At 47.9% G+C, this 18225-nt stretch overlaps 1 protein-coding gene across 27 annotated transcripts in view; it reads right to left on the minus strand.

The window, feature by feature from the left end:
• LDLRAD4 (low density lipoprotein receptor class A domain containing 4) overlaps positions 1-18225 on the minus strand; it is a 434322-nt gene that overhangs the window by 8003 nt on the left and 408094 nt on the right. For 22 of the 27 annotated variants that reach the window (XM_019014006.4, XM_019014004.4, XM_055368371.2 and 19 more), the window contains one exon: positions 1328-1381. The exons of the other annotated variants lie outside the window; for them this stretch is intronic. In XM_019014006.4, the coding sequence (XP_018869551.1) occupies positions 1328-1381 (54 nt within the window). The remainder of the gene's footprint in view (positions 1-1327; positions 1382-18225) is intronic. 27 annotated transcript variants of the gene reach the window in all.

Raw genomic sequence — 18225 nt, forward strand, 5'->3', positions numbered from 1 at the left:
AGTGACCTCGTCCAGTCCTCGGCTTCTCTATAACTTACAAGGACAGGACAGGGCTGCCTGCTTTCTCAGGTCCCTGCCAGCTCTAGAACTTAGAACCTATGGTTCAGAAAAGTAAGGAGGGGCTCCGAGTTTTTATTTTTATTTAATTTTTTATCTTTTTTTTTTTTTTTTTTGAGACAGGGTCTGGCTCTGTCACCTAGGCTGGAGTGCAGTGGCGCCATCTTGGCTTATTGCAACCTTAACCTTCTGGGCTCAAGTGATTCTCCCACCTCAACCTCCTGAGTAGCTGAGACTACAGGTGCACACCACCATGCCTAGTTTTTTTTTTTTTTTTTTTTTTTTTTTGAGATGGGGTTTTGTCATGTTGCATAGGCTTGTCTTGAACTCCTGAGCTTAAGTGACCCACCCACCTCAGCTTCCTAAAGTGCTAGGATTACAGTCATGAGCTACTGCGCCGGCCAGGACTCTGAGTAAGCAGAAGTTATAACTTCACACAGTGGTACGTGGAGCAGATACAAAGCATTGGGTCGATTTATTAATTACTTAGAGAAGATCATTGCCAATTACTTTTTAAGAAATTCCCCCCAAAATGACTGTTTTTTCTTTGTGGCTCCTAGACTTTTCCAGTTATTTGGAATCTGAATAAAAGTTTCCTGTAGTTATTTTTAGTCACTGACATGAAAAATATTTTTTACTCAAGTAAATATGTATAATTCGTTTTTTCAAAATGAATCCAGGTAGTACATTTCTTACAAAATCTTCTCATTTGTTCTACCATCCCAGTTTCTTCTAGGAGACGGCTCTTTTATATACATACATATACACACACACGCATATATGCATAGATGTGTATGTGTGTATACATATATGTGTATATACATGCATTTAATATACACACATATCTACACACGTACATACAGATATTGATTTCTCTCACACCATTATTTTTAACTTAAAGGCAAAAACATGTTATTTTAAAATCCACATTATTACACTTGGAGATGTGGGAATGAATCATGCTATGATATTTATAAACCATGCCCCCACTTGCCAAGGCACATTAGTAGAAGCTTACGGGATCATGTAAAGATAAGTGATTCTCAAATTGTTTTTGATAAGGAGCTTTAGACTAGCAGGAATAATCCCTGGAAGATTCTAGGGGAAGTCCCCTCCCGCTTTTGACCAAAGTTCTAGGCAATGCCTTCCTCCAAAACTGTCAGCCCACGTGGTGAGGCCCCTCCCCTTCCACCCCACGTGGCAGGGACACGCCCCCTTCATCCCCCCACGCCCCCGCCCCCCGCAGCCCTCACCTCCTGGGGCCCCTTACCTCCGAGGCGCCCAGCCGCGGTGCGGCGCTGTCTGAAGGCCACAGGCACCCTTCCTGGCGGAGGGGAAGGGGAGGAGAGTGGGGGGAACAAGAAACAGAGGAAAATCATTAGCCCCGCAGCACCTAAAAACATGAAGCACAACTTCTGGAAACGGGGATCTGCATGAAACGTGGAGCGAGGCCGGGCGCCATGGCTCACGCCTGTACTCCCAGCACTTTGGGAGGCAGAGGCGGATGGATCACGAGGTCAGGAGTTCGAGACCAGCCTGGCCAACATGGTGAAACCCCATCTCTACTAAAAATACAAACATTAGTTGGGCGTGGTGGCGGGTGCCTGTAATCCCAGCTACTCGGGAGGCTGAGGCAGGAGAATCGCTTAAACCTGGGAGGCGGAGGTTGCAGTGAGCCGAGATCTTGCCACTGCACTCCAGCCTGGGCGACAGAGTGAGACTCCGTATCAAAAAAACAGAAGCAAAAAAAAAAAAAACCAAAAAAAACAAACAAACCAAAAAATAGATAAACAAACAAACAAAAAACGTGGAGCGAGAAAGAGCCCGTCCCTTTTCAGACCTCTTGTCTACATGGAGGGCTGTGAACAAAAGGAAACATGGAAAAGCTGAACTCCTGGCCAGATTAGATTTGAAGTGGCATATGGCTCACTCTCTACACCTGAGTGCTTGAAATGCATTCAAGATGACTGTCCAACCGCATTCAGTGGCCGCCCGACGAGGGCAGGCTGGGTTGAGGAAGCCCTGGCAGAGGTGGCCCGGGGCCCGCCCGTGCCCTGCCCGGCCTCCAGCAGAAGCGCAAGTCCGCGCTCGCAGGTGGACGGCCCTTTCTGAGCCTGGGCTCAGGATCCTCCAGCGAGTGTCTTCTCCAGTCCGCCTATTCACAGGGCAGATGCAACTTCACATCTGGTGAGTTAGTATCTTTTTTCAAAAACGTTTGGCCAGATTGACAAGGTGACAGGCCAGCCACAGGCCTCAGTAAAGGTTCTTTCCAAGGCCCCACGCGTGCTGGGAAAAAAAGTACGCGTGGTACCCTTTTCAGCCCAGAGTGTGGCTGTCAGCAGGGTCCGCGGGGCTGTCGGCCGTCACGGGAGAGCGCGAACTCAGCGTGTAGGGGCCCGCGTTTGGGGAATTCTCGGAAACGGGCGGGCTGGGCCATCACTGAGCCTCCGACGGCCCCGGCGCCAGCAGCGAGGGACGGCGCGGAAGAAACACCGAGCCCCGCGTTTGTCCAACACGGCCCTTTCCTAAGATACTCGGGGACATCCTGGGATCAGTGGCAAACGTATATGGCGGTCCAGCTGCTCGGAGACGAAGGGTGGGCTCAGGGACCGCCTGTGACGGGAGGGAAGGGCCCGGCCTGGCAGGCACAGACGAGGGCGGGGGTCCGGCGCCAGCGGGGCGGAAGCGGGAAGGGGGCGGAGGCCCTCCCACCGCCCAGGGCCCAGGCTGGGCCCGCAGGGGCGCTCCTCGCTCCGGGAGCCCAGTCAGCCGTAGCCAGGAACGCCGCCGGGTCCATCTGCGGGGCACTCAGAGGGGCTGAGCGGTTCCTGAAAACGTAGTGACTGTCCCCAGTGGCCTTATTTCCCGAAAAACAAGCAAACCCGGCCAAGTGCCCACAGGAGCCCCCGTCCAGTCCGGCTGCGCCCCCGAGGCCCGGCCCTCGGCTGACCCAGCGCCCCGCTCCCCTCGCCGCACCCCACGCCGACTGGCGGCCCCGCCACCCCGGACAGGAAACCGCCAGAGGCGCGCCTGCTGCTCCTCTGGGCCGCCGCCTCTCTCCCTCACCCCAGTCCTCGGGCCCCGCATTTCCCTCGCCCGCCACAGGCCCCGGCCTCCCTCCTGTTCTGCAGCACTGAGTGTCTGGGCAGAGGCCGCTGCGCTAGGCGGCACCTGCTGTGGCTTCCCTGAATGCAAGGACTATCTTAACCTATCTAATCAATCTATCTCTGCCTAATCTGTTTCTCTCTATTCATTCATCCATCTAATCTATCCATCTATCCTTCTAATCTATCTCTATCCATTTGTCTCTGCCTATCCAACTTATCCATTCATCAAGCAATCTAGGCTATCTATCTAAATATCTGTATCTCTCTCTCTCTCTCTCTCTCTCTCTCTCTCTCTCTCTATCCATCCATCAATCTAATCCATCTGTTGAGATGGGGATCTCGCTATGCTGCCCAAGCTGATCTTGAACTCCTGGGCTCAAGTGATCCTGCCTCAGCCTGCTATAGTGCTGAAATCACCATGCCCAGCTAAAGGACTCTCCTCCTCTCTGGGAAATTCACAGCACCCACAACTAAGAATTGTTGCTGTTGACATCTCATCAGACTTGTCTCATCTTTTCCTCTATATGTGTACTTTAAAAAACTACACACGTAATACATGTATACATTATCCCTTGTACCACACACAACCAAAGCCATTTTAGAGTCCCAAATCCACCCGTATCCTGGTGCTGCACCTCTGCACTGTGTCTTTTTAATAATGCATTTCCCAGACCTACATGTGTGACACACATTGTTTAATTTGTTAAATAAGTAACTAAATTCTTTCTTAAGGCCTGTGAACCCAGGTGCCCCTCTTCTCCGTTCCCTCTCTCTCTCATTGGCCTTATCCGGCCTGTCAGCAGGTCTTCTAACACATCCCACAGAGAGTTCCTGAGGCCAGGAAAGGGGTGCAGAGGGTAACGCAGGGCATGCCTACAGCCCTGGGGTCTCCTCCCCGCCACACCACCTTCCTCAGCCTTGCTGCCCGGGCCAAGCCAGCCCTGGACCTTTCCCGGGCCAGCCCACCAGTGTAGGTCCCATCTGCTCCTGTTGCTCAAAACAAGGGCACAATTGGTACCTATTCATTTTGCTTGCTGGGGTGGAAAAAGGTGTTCTGCCCTGAGGTTCTCAAAGCCTGAGAACCAAGCCTGGAGCAGGAGAGTTGGCCACTGGTAGAGAGGAGTTCAGGCCATTCCTGCCTTGGGACATCTGCCAGACGGGATGGCCTGGAGATGGGAACTTTTCCTGCCTGGCTTTTGTTTTTTGCAGGAATGTAACAGCAAAATTAAAAATCCAAAATGGGAGGAAATGCATCTACAGTCCCATCATCCTAATACTTGAACGGATTTCATTTTTTTTTTTTTTTTTTGAGATGGAATCTCGCTCTGTTGCCCAGGCTGGAGTGCAGTGGCGGCATCTCGGCTCACTGCAAGCTCCGCCTCCCAGGTTCACGCCACTCTCCCGCCTCAGCCTACCGAGTAGATGGGACTGCAGGCACCCGGCACCACGCCCGGCTAATTTTGTTTTTTTTTTGTACTGTTAGTAGAGACGGGGTTTCACCATGTTAGCCAGGATGGTCTCGATCTCCTGACCTTGTGATTCGCCCGCCTTGGCCTCCCAAAGTGCTGGGATTACAGGCGTGAGCCACCGCACCTTGCCAATTTCTTTCTTTAAGTGCTTTTCTAATGCTTGTTCATTTGCATATATTAAATTTATACAGTTGTAACCATAATGTGGCCAGAGTTGTGTATTCTCTCCTTCACAGAGTATAACATAAGCACTTTCCTCTATCACCACCAGTTTTTTCCAGCTTTATTGAGGTATAATAATATAACAAAAATTATGACTACATAATAATTTATTTAACTATTTACTGACAATTGCCCCCTGCCCCAATTTATTTACTTTTATAGGAAACTTTTTTCCCAGGCCTTTCACCCACACAGTACATGGGGACATTATAACTACAACATGCTGTGGTGGAACAGCTTGAGGCCAAAACCCGAGAAGGCTGGCATTCCAGCTCTGTGCCCCAGGCTGCTACCCAGAAAACCCAGATGGGAAGACTGACCGGAGTTCTAGAAAGGCTGAATCCCAACCACCCCGTACCATTAGCTGATGCTCACTCCACAGCCTTCTCTGGTCATTCCACCAAGGCTGTCACATGCTGATTGTTGGCAAGGTCACCGTCCTTAGCCCTTAAACCTCTCATGCTGCTGGTGAAGCCTGCTGGCTCCTGCTCCATCTCTGTCAGACAAGGATTTGACTCTGTGACTGGTGTCCTCCAAGGGGCTTGTGCCAACTGAGAGAGTGCAGATAGCTGAGTACAAAGATGTGTCTCCCTTGTCTAGGTTGGGGGTCTCTTCACTCACCCCACATGCTATGGAGAACATTTTCAGGGAGAAGGGGGCTCACTACACAGCTGGCTGCCGCTCAGATGGCAGCATTCCCGCATCCTCATTATGGGGCCAATTTTAATCAACAATGAAGGCACTGATGTTCTCGGCTAATGCTTACATTGTTGTATTACTCAAAATAAGCTGTGAAATAAGATAATACTTAAAGTAGTTCACAGAATTTTAAGCAATAGGAACAAAACTTTGTTAATAACTTCATCCAGGCTGAAATGCATTCCCTGTCTTGTAGGCTATTTCCTTGTAAGAACAACCAAAAGGGAGGCAGCCATTCACCCAGCTGTTCATTAATGACCTCACTATACATGTACTGAATACTTCCTTGCAGCGGGTCTCAGTCCTCTTCCATTGCAACATGTGAGCAGATGTGCACATGTCCAACAGATACTGGTGCTGCATGTCCCCAAGGGCTGGGAGACAGGGGCTCTGCACAGTTCCCAGGGCTCATGGAGTCACTCCAAACCCAAGAAACTCAAGAAAGCATCCTGGAATGCCAGTGGGTTAGACGGACATTACTCTAGGGATCACTTTGAATGAATTCTAGTTTACTTTTTAAGTTACATTACTCTCAAATCACTCATGTTTGACCATTATAAGGACCAGTTCCTTGAGACCCACATCGCACTGAGCAGGACTTATCAGGGGCTGTTATACCTGCCCCAGGATGCTTATGGGAGGGCACCTGCTCTGGGGGCACAGAGGTCTGGCAGCAGCTTTCAGAGGCCTCTTGTATGTGCACTGCCTTGCAAGCATGTTTTTATTCTCTTACTTTCTCCCTGGAACAAAGGCAGTAACAAAAAAGGTAACAAGAATTATCTGATGACAATTTAATATTATACAGATGGAGGCTACCACTATCAGCATAGGTATACATCTGTAAGGGTAAGAAGTCTCTGAGGTAGGTAGCCATTGCATAGGCTAGAATTCTGGCCATGCTTTTCATTTTTAAATTTAAAACATTTTTATTTATTATTTTTTAAGAGACAAAGTCTATGTTGCCCAGGCTGGAGAGCAGCACATTTTCATAAATATGCTCATAGCATTGAACTCCTGGCCTCAAACACATCCTCCCACCTCAGCCTCCCAGATAGCTGGGACTACAGGTGTGTGCCACCGAGCTCAGCTTCTGCCACTTTCCAAACTGTGATCTCAGGCAGCTCATTTAGTTTCTCCCAGCCTCAGTTCCCTTATTTGTAAAAAGAGGTTGTCATGAGGCTCAAATACCATTTATGAGAATTCCTTAGCACAGTGCCTTAAATAAGCTTCAGCAAACGGTAGCTCTTCTCATCACAGGTAATGGTTACTTGCTGTTGTTATGCACAGTTAAAGGGGGATAAATTTCCATTACCTCTCTCTCTCTTTTTTTTTGTTGAGACGGAGTCTTGCTCTGTTGCCCAGGCTGGAGTGCAGTGGCATGATCTTGGCTCACTGCAACCTCTGCCTCCCGGGTTCAAGCGATTCTCCTGCCTCAGCCTCCTGAGTAGCTGGGACTACAGGCATGCGCCACCATGCCCGGCTAATTTTTGTATTTTTAGTACAGACGGGGTTTCACTATGTTGGCCAGGTTGGTCTCGAACTCCTGACCTCAAGTGATCCACCCGCCTCGGCCTCCCAAAGTGCTAGGATTACAGGCGTGAGCCACCACGCCCAGCCTAATTTCCATTATCTCTTTTAAGATATTCCTTTAAAGACAACAAGTTCATTGACATTTCCTTATTTTTTTAAACAGTATTCCAAAGGTGGTGTTTTGAATGGAAAGGTTGAGGAATGGGGGCAGCTTAAGCAATGTTGTATTAATTCCAGATTTCTTCAGGAGCTTTCTCCTAAGGTTGGGACTCATTAACCAAGAGTCTCCTTACAGGCAAGTTCTTCTCTGGCTCTGGCTACTTGGTTTCAGAAGAACTCCAAGTGCTACACAGACCAATGGCCCACCACTGCATAAAGACTATCTGCGCTATTAAAACATTAGCCCAGCATGGCAGTCAGCTTCCCACCGAGGCAGTCACCAAGACTACAAACCTCAGCAGAGATTATCTGCACCATGCACTGTTTTCTTGATGTCATGAGGTCACATAGGGAGGCAGTGGATGGGGTAAAAAACAACAACAACAACAACAACAAAAAACAAACTTTAGGCCAGGCACGGTGGCTCATGCCTGTAATCCCAGAACTTTGCAAGGCCAAGGTGAGTGGATCACCTGAGGTCAGGAGTTGAAGACCAGTCTGGCCAACATGGTGAAACCCTGACTCTATTGAAAATACAAAAATTAGTCGGGTGTAGTGGTGGGTGCCTGTAATCCCAGCTACTTGGGAGGCTGAGGCAGGAGAATCACTTAAACCCAGGAGGCAGGGGTTGCAGTGAGCCGAGGTCATGCCACTGTACTTCAGCCTGGGCGACAAAAGCGAGACTCCATCTCAAAAAAAAAAAAAATTGCTGGGTGCGGTGGTTTACGCTTGTGATCCCAGCATTTTGGCAGGCCAAGGCAGACAAATCACCTGAGGTCAGGAGTTCAAGACCAACCTGGCCAACATGGTGAAAAACCGTCTCTACTAAAAATACAAAAAAAATTTAGCTGGGCACGGTGGTGCACACCTACAATCCCAGCTACTCAGGAGGCTGAGGCAGGAGAATTGTTTGAACCTGGGAGGCCAAGGTTGTAGTGAGCAGAGATCGTGCCGCTGCACTCCAGCCTGGGCGACAGAGCAAGATTCCATCTCAAAACAAAAACAAAAACAAAAACAACTTTATAACATTCAACTTTGTGAAAAGTCTTTATTTTCCTTTGGGCTTTTTTTTTTTTTTTCTAAAATGAAATCTGTATTGTGAATGAATACAGTGGACTGTTGAACAACATGTGTTTAAACCTGGCTGTTCCACTAAAACGCAGATTTTTTTCAACCCAATGTGTATTCATGAGATGGAAAAGCCTCTCATACGGAGGGGCCGACCTTTTTTGTCCATGGGTTCGGCAGGACAGACTGCGGGACTTGAGCATGCTGGGACTGTGGTGTTATTTGGAGGTCCTAGAACCAATCCCCTGAGGGTACCAAGAGACAGCTGGGCCTTGCTGTTTGTCATTCTCCTGTGAGTGTAGTCACTGTCAGATAATCACTCCTGTTTGAACATCTCTGAGTAGGATGAGAACATTTTTCTTTGGGGTCTATACGGCTGTGGGCAGGGTTTTGACAGCAGTAAACACGCCAAAGGCAGAGGCTTTCCTGAGACAGTCCCTAGCCGATATCCACAGAAGGCACAATCACACACACACACACACACACACACACACACACACACACACACACACACACACAGAGCATAGCTGTTTTCTCTGCTGCGTACACTTGGAACTGTAACGTTAGTCTAGTGCTCTGGCCTCTCTGGCTTGGCCCTGGAAGTTTCCCCCCTGGGAAGCTCCGGAAAGCATGGCTGCCCAGACCCAGGGACCACCCTGCGGGGCTGGCTGGTCAAATGGCTCTACTGAATCCAGACTTTTTATTCCTGTATCTATGGAAAAGGGATGCAGAACGGTTCCAAATCTTGCAGGCTTGAGGACAGACATTTTCAGACTCCTTTACACTTGAGCAATCTGTTTCATATTTTCTTCCTTCTGAATGGTCAGTGAACAGCCACACTAACAGGAAAACTCCCCACAAATTCAATCTGCTTGATACCAAAACATTTGCATTAAAGAGAAAAAATATCACCGGATCTTCCAAATGATTGTCTTTATGGTGCTGAAAATCAAGATGTGCTATTTGCAGATCTGGAGCACAGTGACTGAATTTTTTTCCTTTTACATCAGACCATTTGGCACTTTTTTGGGGGGAGAAGGGAAATACTCCAATGTTATGGTATTTGGAGGTGGAATCTTTGATAGGTAATTAGGTAATGAGGGTGGAGTCCTCATGAATGGGACCAGTACCCTTATAAGAAGAGGCTGGAGGCTAGCAAGCTCTTTCCACAAGAGAAGGTGGCAGTTTGCCACTGGGAAGAGTGGCCTCATCCAAACCCAACCGTGCTGGCACTGTGGTCTCTCATGTCTGACCTCCAGAATGAGAAATCAGTGTGTGCTGTTTATAAGCCACCCGGTCTACGGTACTTTGTTCTAGCAGTCAAACTAAGGCTGAATTTCAAAGTTTTAGCTCTTATGTTTACATTTTTGTCCATTTGAGTTAATTTTTGAATGTTATAAGAGTCCAATGTCACTCTTTTGCATGTGGCTATCCAGGTCCCCCATCACCACTCTGAAAAGGCTGTCCTTTCCCCATTGAATGGCCTTGGCATCCTTTCTGAAAATTACTTGACCATATATTTGAGGGTTTATCTCTGGACTCTCTGTTCTATTCCATTGGTCTATATATTTGTCTATATCCCAGCACCACACTGTTTTGATTACTACAGCTTTGTAGTAAGTCTTGAAATCAGGAATTGTGAGACCTTTAACTTTTCAAATCTTTTTTTTTTTTTGAGATTATTGTGGATATTTAGGGTCCCTTGAGATAATATATAAAATTTAGGATGGATTATTTTTCCTATTTCTGCAAAAAGCCTCCTTGGGATTTCAAAAGCGATTACACTGAAGTCTGTACACTGCTTTCAGTAGTACTAACATCTTAAAAATAGTTAAGTCTTCCAATTCATGAATACAAGGTATCTTTCCATTTATTTGTATTTTCTTCCATTTCTTTCAGCAATGTTTTCTATTGCTCAGTGCACAAGTCTTTCACCTCCTTGGGTAAGTATATTTCTAAGTATTCTCTTCTTTTTGATGCTACTGAAAATGGAATTTTCTTAATTTCCTTACAGAATTGTTCATTGTACATGAAAATAAATGCAACTGATTTTTGCATGTTGATTCTGTATCCTGCTACTTTGCCAAATTCATTAGTTCTGACACTTTTTGGGTTATTTTTAAAATAGAATCTTTAGGGTTTTTACACATAAGGTCATGTCATCTTCTAACAGAGATACTTTTACTTCTTCCTTTCCACTTGGAATGTCTTTTATTTCTTTTTCTTGCCTAATTGCTCTGGCTAGAACGTCTAATTAATACTATGTTGAACAGAAGTAGTGAAAGCAGGCATCCTTGTCTTGTTCCTGGTCTTAGAGGAAAAGCTTTCAGTCTTTCACCATTAAGTATGATGTAAGCTGTGGGCTTTTCATAGATAGCCTTTATGATGTTGAAGTAGCTTCCTTCCATCCTACTTTGTTGAGGGTTTCTATCATGAAAGTATGTCGAATTTCATCAAACACTGATGGCAGTGGTGGCCCATCTGGAGCAGCTGCTGCGAAGATGCTGGCTGCAGCAGGGGAGGCATGGCCAGGGCTGTGTGCTCCATGGAGCCGGTCAGAGCCAGGAACAGGTGGGAGCGCTGCCCTCTTCTGAGTTGGTAGGGCAGGAACCCTGCCCTCCTGGGTGCAGCTGCAGTCACAAAGCTGCAGCTGCAGCTGCAGACCCAGGCATCCCTGTGCTCTCAGGGGCCTAGCCAAGTCCCCTGCCCCTGCAGGCTCAGAAGTGCCTGCTCCTGCTACCTGGCCTCTCCCCACTCCTGGTGCCTGCTCCAGTTTTGGAGCAAAGTTGAGGCTGAGCCTGGGAACTGTCACAATTTGGCCAGGTGTGTGTCTGCTCGGGGCAGTGCTGATATGCCAGCCCCCTGCCACCTCAGCCCCCTCTGGACTTTGGATGCTGATGAGCATCAGTGGGAGGCTGAGGCAGGGGTGGGCTGAGGGTGGATTGGTGTGGGCCTGCAGGTGCCCCTTGACACCAACAGCCTGGGCGCCGTGTACATGACTGATGGCAGCAGGAGGCAGACAGGCTCCTGGGCAAAAAGGGGCAGGTCCCTGCTGAAGCCCCACCTTCAAGCCAGGAATGGCCTAAAGCATGGGGGCCAAGCTGTCAGCTCTGAGTGGAGTCCACAGACCAGAGTAAGAACTTAGGATGCTTTTTCTGGGCCTGCCTGTGGCTGTCCATGGACCAATTAGCACGCACTTCCTCCCTTTTGAACTCATTAAAAATTCTGGATTCAGATTGACTTGAACAGATGTCAGATCAACCTGCCTGTGGATAGGAGCTACTCACTGCAGGTCTCCTCTCCACTGACAGCTAGACACTTATTGGCATGACCTGCCTGAGGAAAGGAGCTACCCATTGACAGACAGACATTGGGATGACCTGTCTGGGGAAAGAAGCTACCCACTGTGGGTCTCCTCTCTGCTCTGAGCTGGACAGACATCAGGATGACCTGCCTACAGAAAGGAGCTATCCAATCTGGGTCTCCTGAGAGCTGTTCTGTTGCTCAATGAAGCTTCTCTCCAACTTCTCACCCACCAGTTGTCCATGTACCTCATTCTTCTTGGATGTGGGACAAGAACTTGGGACTGGCCGAATGGTGGGACTAAAAGAGCTGTAACATAAACAGGGCTGAAACATGCCCCTCCACTCACCACACTGTGGGTGACAAGAAGGAAAGAAGAGCTGTGACCCTTAGGGCAGCCCAGACCTAGGGTTCTCCTAGCCAGGGCTGTGATACCATCTTTGGGACTCTGCAATTCCTGGTGTCTCCAAGCTTCCGGGTACCATCACATTCCCCTCATCCAGACGCAAGTGCCTGCAGTGGATGCTGCATGCAGTGTATCTGGTCCAGCTGCAGCCTTGCACAGAGCAAGCACCTGTGCCAGCAACTGGAGCTGCCTGCCCTGCTGCAGCAACCAGCGCGCCTGGCTGTGCACAGTGGCTGGACCTTGCACTCACTTGCTCACACACCCCTCATCACTCTGTGCCTGGCTTGCCCTTGGCAGGTGTGGGATCTGGGCCAGTAATGTGAGCTGAGCGCAGCCTGCCACGGGAAGTGGGCAGGATGAGCCCAGTGGGCACGAGCAATACTCAGGCAGAAGGCACCACCAGCCACAAAGGTTTCTGACTGGCGAAGTGACACCCTAACGATCCTGTGACAATACTATTTCTGCATCAACTGAGATGATTGTGGGACAAGAACTTGGGACCTGCTGAATGAAGTTCGGGACCCCCAACTTCATTCTGTTAATGTAGTGTATGACACTGACTGAATTTCACGTATGGAACCATCCTTGCCTTCTGGGAATAAATCCCCCACTCGTTGATGATGTATAATCCTTTTACTTTTTTAAATTTAATTTTTATTTAGTATTATTATTATTTTTGAGACAGAGTTTCGCTCTTCCAGGCTGGAGTACAGTGGCATGATCTCAGGTCACTGCAACCTCCGCCTCCTGGGGTCAAGTGATTCTCCTGCCTCAGCCTCCTGAGTAGTTGGGATTGCAGGTGCGTGCCCCCGTGCCTGGTTAATTTTCGTATTTTTAGTAGTGACAGGTTTTACCATGTTGGCCAGGCTGGTCTCGAACTCCTGACCTCAAGTAATCTGCCTCCCTTAGCCTCCCAAAGTGCTGGGATTACAGGTGTGAGTCACTGTGCGCAGCCAGTATAACCCTTTTAATATACTGCTGAATTTAGTTTGCTAGTATTTTGTTGAGGACTTTTGCATCAATATTTATAAGAAATATTAGTCTATGGTTATCTTTTTCTGTTGTGTCTTTGTCTGGCTTTGGTATCAGGAATGCTGGCCTCATCTCATAATGAGTTAGGAAGTGTTCCCACCTCTTGAAATTTCTAGAAGTTTAAGAAGGATTGATGTCAATTCTTTAAATGTTTGGTAGAATTCACCACTGAAGCCATGTGGTCCAGGCTGGAGATTTTAGACTATTGGTTCAATCTCCTTACTAGCTATAGATCTATTAAGATTTTCTATTTCTTCATGATTCAGTCTTGGTAGGCTGTTTCTAATATCTTTTCATTTCATCTAGGTTATCCAATTGGTTTGCATACAATTGTTCGTAGCACTATTTTATAATCCTTTTCATTTCTGTATTTTTTGGATCATTTTTCTTCCAACCAGTACATCTCATATTATTAAAGGACAGTCATCTGCAGCCATGACTTACTGAGGGTTCCCTTGTACTGTGCCATGGGCTGTCGCCTGCTGCCATGCGTCCACGTGTGCAAGGCCACACCACGCCCGAACCCTCCTGGGCTTATGCTCTCAGCTACACTCTCCTTTCCACACACACACAGAGGACCCCAGGAATGATCAGATGTGGGGACTGGAAACAACCAGGGAGAGCACTGAACACAGTGTTTTCCAGCATGTGCTTTGCAGCCTCTTAGAGAGCTGGAAAATCCATTTAAGTGGGTCACAGCCAGCATTCCAAAAACTGAAACAGAACAGAAATGATCTGAGCACACTGTAAGTATTGTTTTGTAAAACCTCTGCCTTAATTGCATTATAGGAGGCTTTTTTGTTGTGATATAAAATGTATTTCTTACTGTTCTTCATGGCGAAATACAGATTGAAGGCCTCCGAATGAAGCCAGTTATCCCTCATTTTAGATGGGGGGAAACTGAGGACAGAGGGCATATTCCTCTCTAGGTGCCTCGGTCACTCTGCGGTAAAGCAAGACTACTGCTGGGTATTCTGATTCTACCCAAGGGCTAACCTCCCAGTGAATCAATGTATTTTATGGCCTCAGATAGTTGGAAATCTATTTTTCCCCTGTTCCACAGTGAGAATTTCAAAGAAGAGGTGAAATTGATCTTTGGATATTCAGCAACACCTTTGCCTTCTGATAAAATCAATTTTCCCTGTTTTCTCCCTTTTTTCAGGAAATCTATTTTTCCCCTGTTCCACAGTGAGAATTTCAAAGAAGAGGTGAAATTGATCTTTGGATATTCAGCAACACCTTTGCCTTCTGATAAAATCAATTTTCCCTGTTTTCTCCCTTTTTTCATGCAGCCGTTCCACCATCCTGATATTTTATCACTACCGTCCTTTCCACTCTAGATGGCAGTCACAGCCTGGATGTGAGGCCAGTACCCCTGGCTGTCAGAGACTGCACCTCCCCCTTTCTTCCTCCTGGGGAATCCATCATCAGACTTCTCAGATTCAAGATCCCCCAACTCTGCTCAATCTAGGGCACGTCCCTTAAGAGAAAAGATAAATCATCTAGGAAGGTCTGCTGGAAGAAAAGGAAGGGAATCCTTTCTATTTCTAGGACAATGCATTGGGCTAGGGGGGAAAAGCAATATGAGGTGCCTCTCCCAGCTTGGTGCTGGGGTTAGTGAGCAATCGGACTTCAAGAGGAATCAGCCTGGGAATGAGAAAGTTCCAGGCAGCAGGAAAATGTGGAACCACACAAGATCCAGGCAGGCGTCATCCTGATCTCAGCCCCAGTTGCCTCGTCTCACATGTGAGAAGAAGTCAGGGCTCAGAGGGGATTTTCTGTGACCTTCACCCAAGGTACAGAGCTGCTGGGGCTTCGCCAAGAGCCAGACCCCAGCCTGGTGAGCCTCCCCAACAAGGGCCACCCAGAGTTATGATCATTAAGATAATTTTTAATCTTCTCTTTTTTTTTTTTCAGAACAAACCACATCAACTTTCAAGGACTAAGCAAAAAATAAACCAACAGATTTTACTATTAGATTATTAATGCTAATACCTTATACATTTAAAAGGTTACTATAAATTTGTTGATAAAAATGTTGATACATTTTATTTAAAATTATTATTTTAGCCACCATAGAAACCATGTTAAAATGAATTACCCTGGGAGTCTATAGATGCCCAGAACATTACTGCCTTCAGCATCAGTTTACATGATCAGAAGATGTTTTGTAATTGCAAAGGTAATACATGAATACATTCTTACCATAAAAGTTTTACTGCACAGATCAGGGTTCCTTTGTCCTTACTTCCTTCCCAGGCACAGCTGTCAGTTTGCTGTGGGTCCTTCCTGACCTTTCTCTACAGATCAGTTTGTAACTCGGACGTCAATCTCACTAATTGAGTCGTGCTTGCCTTTGCACCAAAATTGTATCATTTGGTTTGATCACCCATATAATGAACAAGACTTAACTCTAAATGGATTTTGGCTGGTACCAAAAATCAAATCTATCCCCAAAGAGCAATAGTTTTCCTATTTGCTCTTTGCAAAGGAAGATTTGCCATTGTGGAGAAGCTTTTAAAAAATTTCCCTTGATTAAAAAAACAAACAAACAAATAAAAACAACCCAGTCAGGTGCAGTGGCTCAGGCCTGTAATCCTAGCACTTTGGGAGGCTGAAGTGGGAAGATCGTTTGAGCCAAGGAGTTCAAGACCAGCCTGGGCAACACAGTGAGATCTTGTCTCTACAAAAAATTTAAAAATTAGCCAGGCATGGTTGTGCGTGCCTATAGTCACAGCTATGCAGGAGGCTGAGGCAGGGGGATCAGTTGAGCCTAAATGTTCGAGGCTGCAGTGAGTTATGATCATGCCGCTATACTCCAGCCTGCACAATAAAGTGAGATCTTGTCACTTAAAAATAACCCCAAAACCTGAAGGTAATTCCCAAACATTCTGAGCAGTGCCAACATCAGTAGAAGGACTATTTGAGACACTGTCACTTTAAAGATAAGCATTGACTCTTCCAAAGCTCTGTCCACTGTGGTTCAGGTGGGAATCTGCGTGGACCCGGGGTCCAGCATCCTTATGCAGTTTCTGCCTGGCCGCTTGGCCTCCTGTTTCCCTTAATTGAAGGGAGATGTTCTCATTTTGAGGTGATGTGAAATTGTCTATCCTCTAATGCTTCAATTAGACATAGCAAAGGGCAAAACCTTTCAAATGACCACCTGGGCAGCCTGATAATTGGAAGTCCTTGCTCACTCAGACAGACACGCTGCGGCCAACCCGCCGGACCCTAAGCTCTTGGAAATGCAGTTTCCGTGAAATGCAGTAACGGAGAGCTGTCATTGGACAACTGACAAACACACACATCTGGTCTGTGGTGCAGCAGGGTCTGCCTTGCCTGCAGGGAAACGGTCCCCTGCGGTTCATCCCCACAATGATGCCAGAGGAAGCCTGTGGCTCTTTTCTTTAGTCTGGAGTGTCAGAGGCAGACCGAGTACAACTGCATCAGTAAGCCCTTTAGTCCACTCCTTCAAGCCTTACTGAAAATCATTCCTTTCCATCGTTTTCCACATGCTTTTCTAAACGTATGAGGTGGGCAGGAGTGAGAGCAGCAGGGCACAGCGAGCCAGCGCTCTAGCCGCAGTGGGAATGAACAGTGTGGCGCGGAAACCCCTGCTCCCTGTGCCCTCCGAGGGATCCCAGGACACTGCCTGTGGGTTTCTCAAACACCCCTGAGCCTGGGGCCCACCTCAGAGCCTCTATCTGCAGGGGAGGGTAGAGGGACACTGCCCAGGTAGAGAAAGGCACTCGTCACATATGGCACACCCAGAGGTCCCCTCACCGTGAGTTCTGAGCCCCAGCACAGCGGGCTCCTGGCTGTCAGACACCTGCCCAGGACCGTCTGCCCTCTGGCCACTGCTGCTCCCAAGGCCAGCAGAGAGGCTGCTGGTGCAGGGCCGAGCCTCAGAGAGCGGGGAGCCCATGGCCACCTCTGTCCCTCTGGCTATAAGCTTTAGTCACAGAGGAGGGCCTTGCCTGGGGAGATGACTGGACAGCAGTCGCCACGAGTGACCATGTCAGGCTGGGCACAGGACACGCACAGCACTGTTGACCCAGACACGTGTCTGAACTCCTAACCAGGCAGGAACAGTATTTACTTCCACAAGGACCTTCTCACCCATTTTTCTGGGAACCAGTGGCCCTCTCAGTCTATCTTGGTCTTCAGCCTTGCAATAGAAGCCTGAGTGCAGAAGAAAATTTTCTCTGAAAAACAACCCCCACGTGCAAACCCACAGATGGCAATGCTGCTGCCCGGCACTGAAGGGTCCCCAGCGAGAGACAGGTGACAGCCCGGGCAGCACAGGCCCGCTCCATGGCAGCCACCTCACAGCCCCAGCCTCAGGGTGTGGCCCCATAGGCTGCTTTTTCAAGAGAAGATGGAAACTCCAATTTTCATGTGAAATCTCACAATTTTTATTTTTTATTTTTTTATTTTTGAGATGGCGTCTCCCTCTGTCAGCCAGGCTGGAGTGCAATGGCGTGATCTCAGCTCACTGCAACCTCTGCCTCCAGATTCTCCTGCTTCAGCCTCCCAAGTAGCTGGGATTACAGGCACGTGCCACCACACCTGGCTAACTTTTGTATTTTTGAGTAGAGACAAGGTTTCACCATGTTGGCTGGGCTGGTCTCAAACTCCTGACCTCAAGTGATCTGCCCACCTCGGCCTCCCAAAGTGCTGAGATTATAGGCGTGAGCCACTGCACCCAGCCCCAATTTTTAAAAGCTAGATCAACTTAGGTTCAGACACCCTGTGAGGCAAACCAGGTACACAGCCATGCTCTAGGCTAACTCTGTGGCTTCTGCAGAGAGGGACTTGTTGGGAGAGCTCACCCCATGTCAGGGCACTGGATCTGAGGAGCATGAGTTTCTGCATCAAGAGGGCTGACAGCCACCAAGTGCTTGTCCTCCTCCGCAACAGCCAGGGCCCCTCCCAGTGTCAACCCCAGGGAGCTGGAGGAGCCCAGCTGTGCTGGGTGGGGCCTGGCTGTTCCTCCTGGCTATGAAGAATGGGCACCTGGATTTTCACAACCGATTTAATCCCTGTAGGAGTTGGTAATGAAGAGATGTGTGATGTGATTCCTTTTGTTAATTTTTTAAATTGAAATTGCTGTTTCTATAGGTCAAAATGGCTGAATGTTAACAATTTCATATGCTTCAATCTGGGTAAAGGT

The sequence above is a fragment of the Gorilla gorilla genome, chromosome 17, assembly GCF_029281585.2.
Source record: "Gorilla gorilla gorilla isolate KB3781 chromosome 17, NHGRI_mGorGor1-v2.1_pri, whole genome shotgun sequence".
Lineage (NCBI taxonomy): Eukaryota > Metazoa > Chordata > Mammalia > Primates > Hominidae > Gorilla > Gorilla gorilla.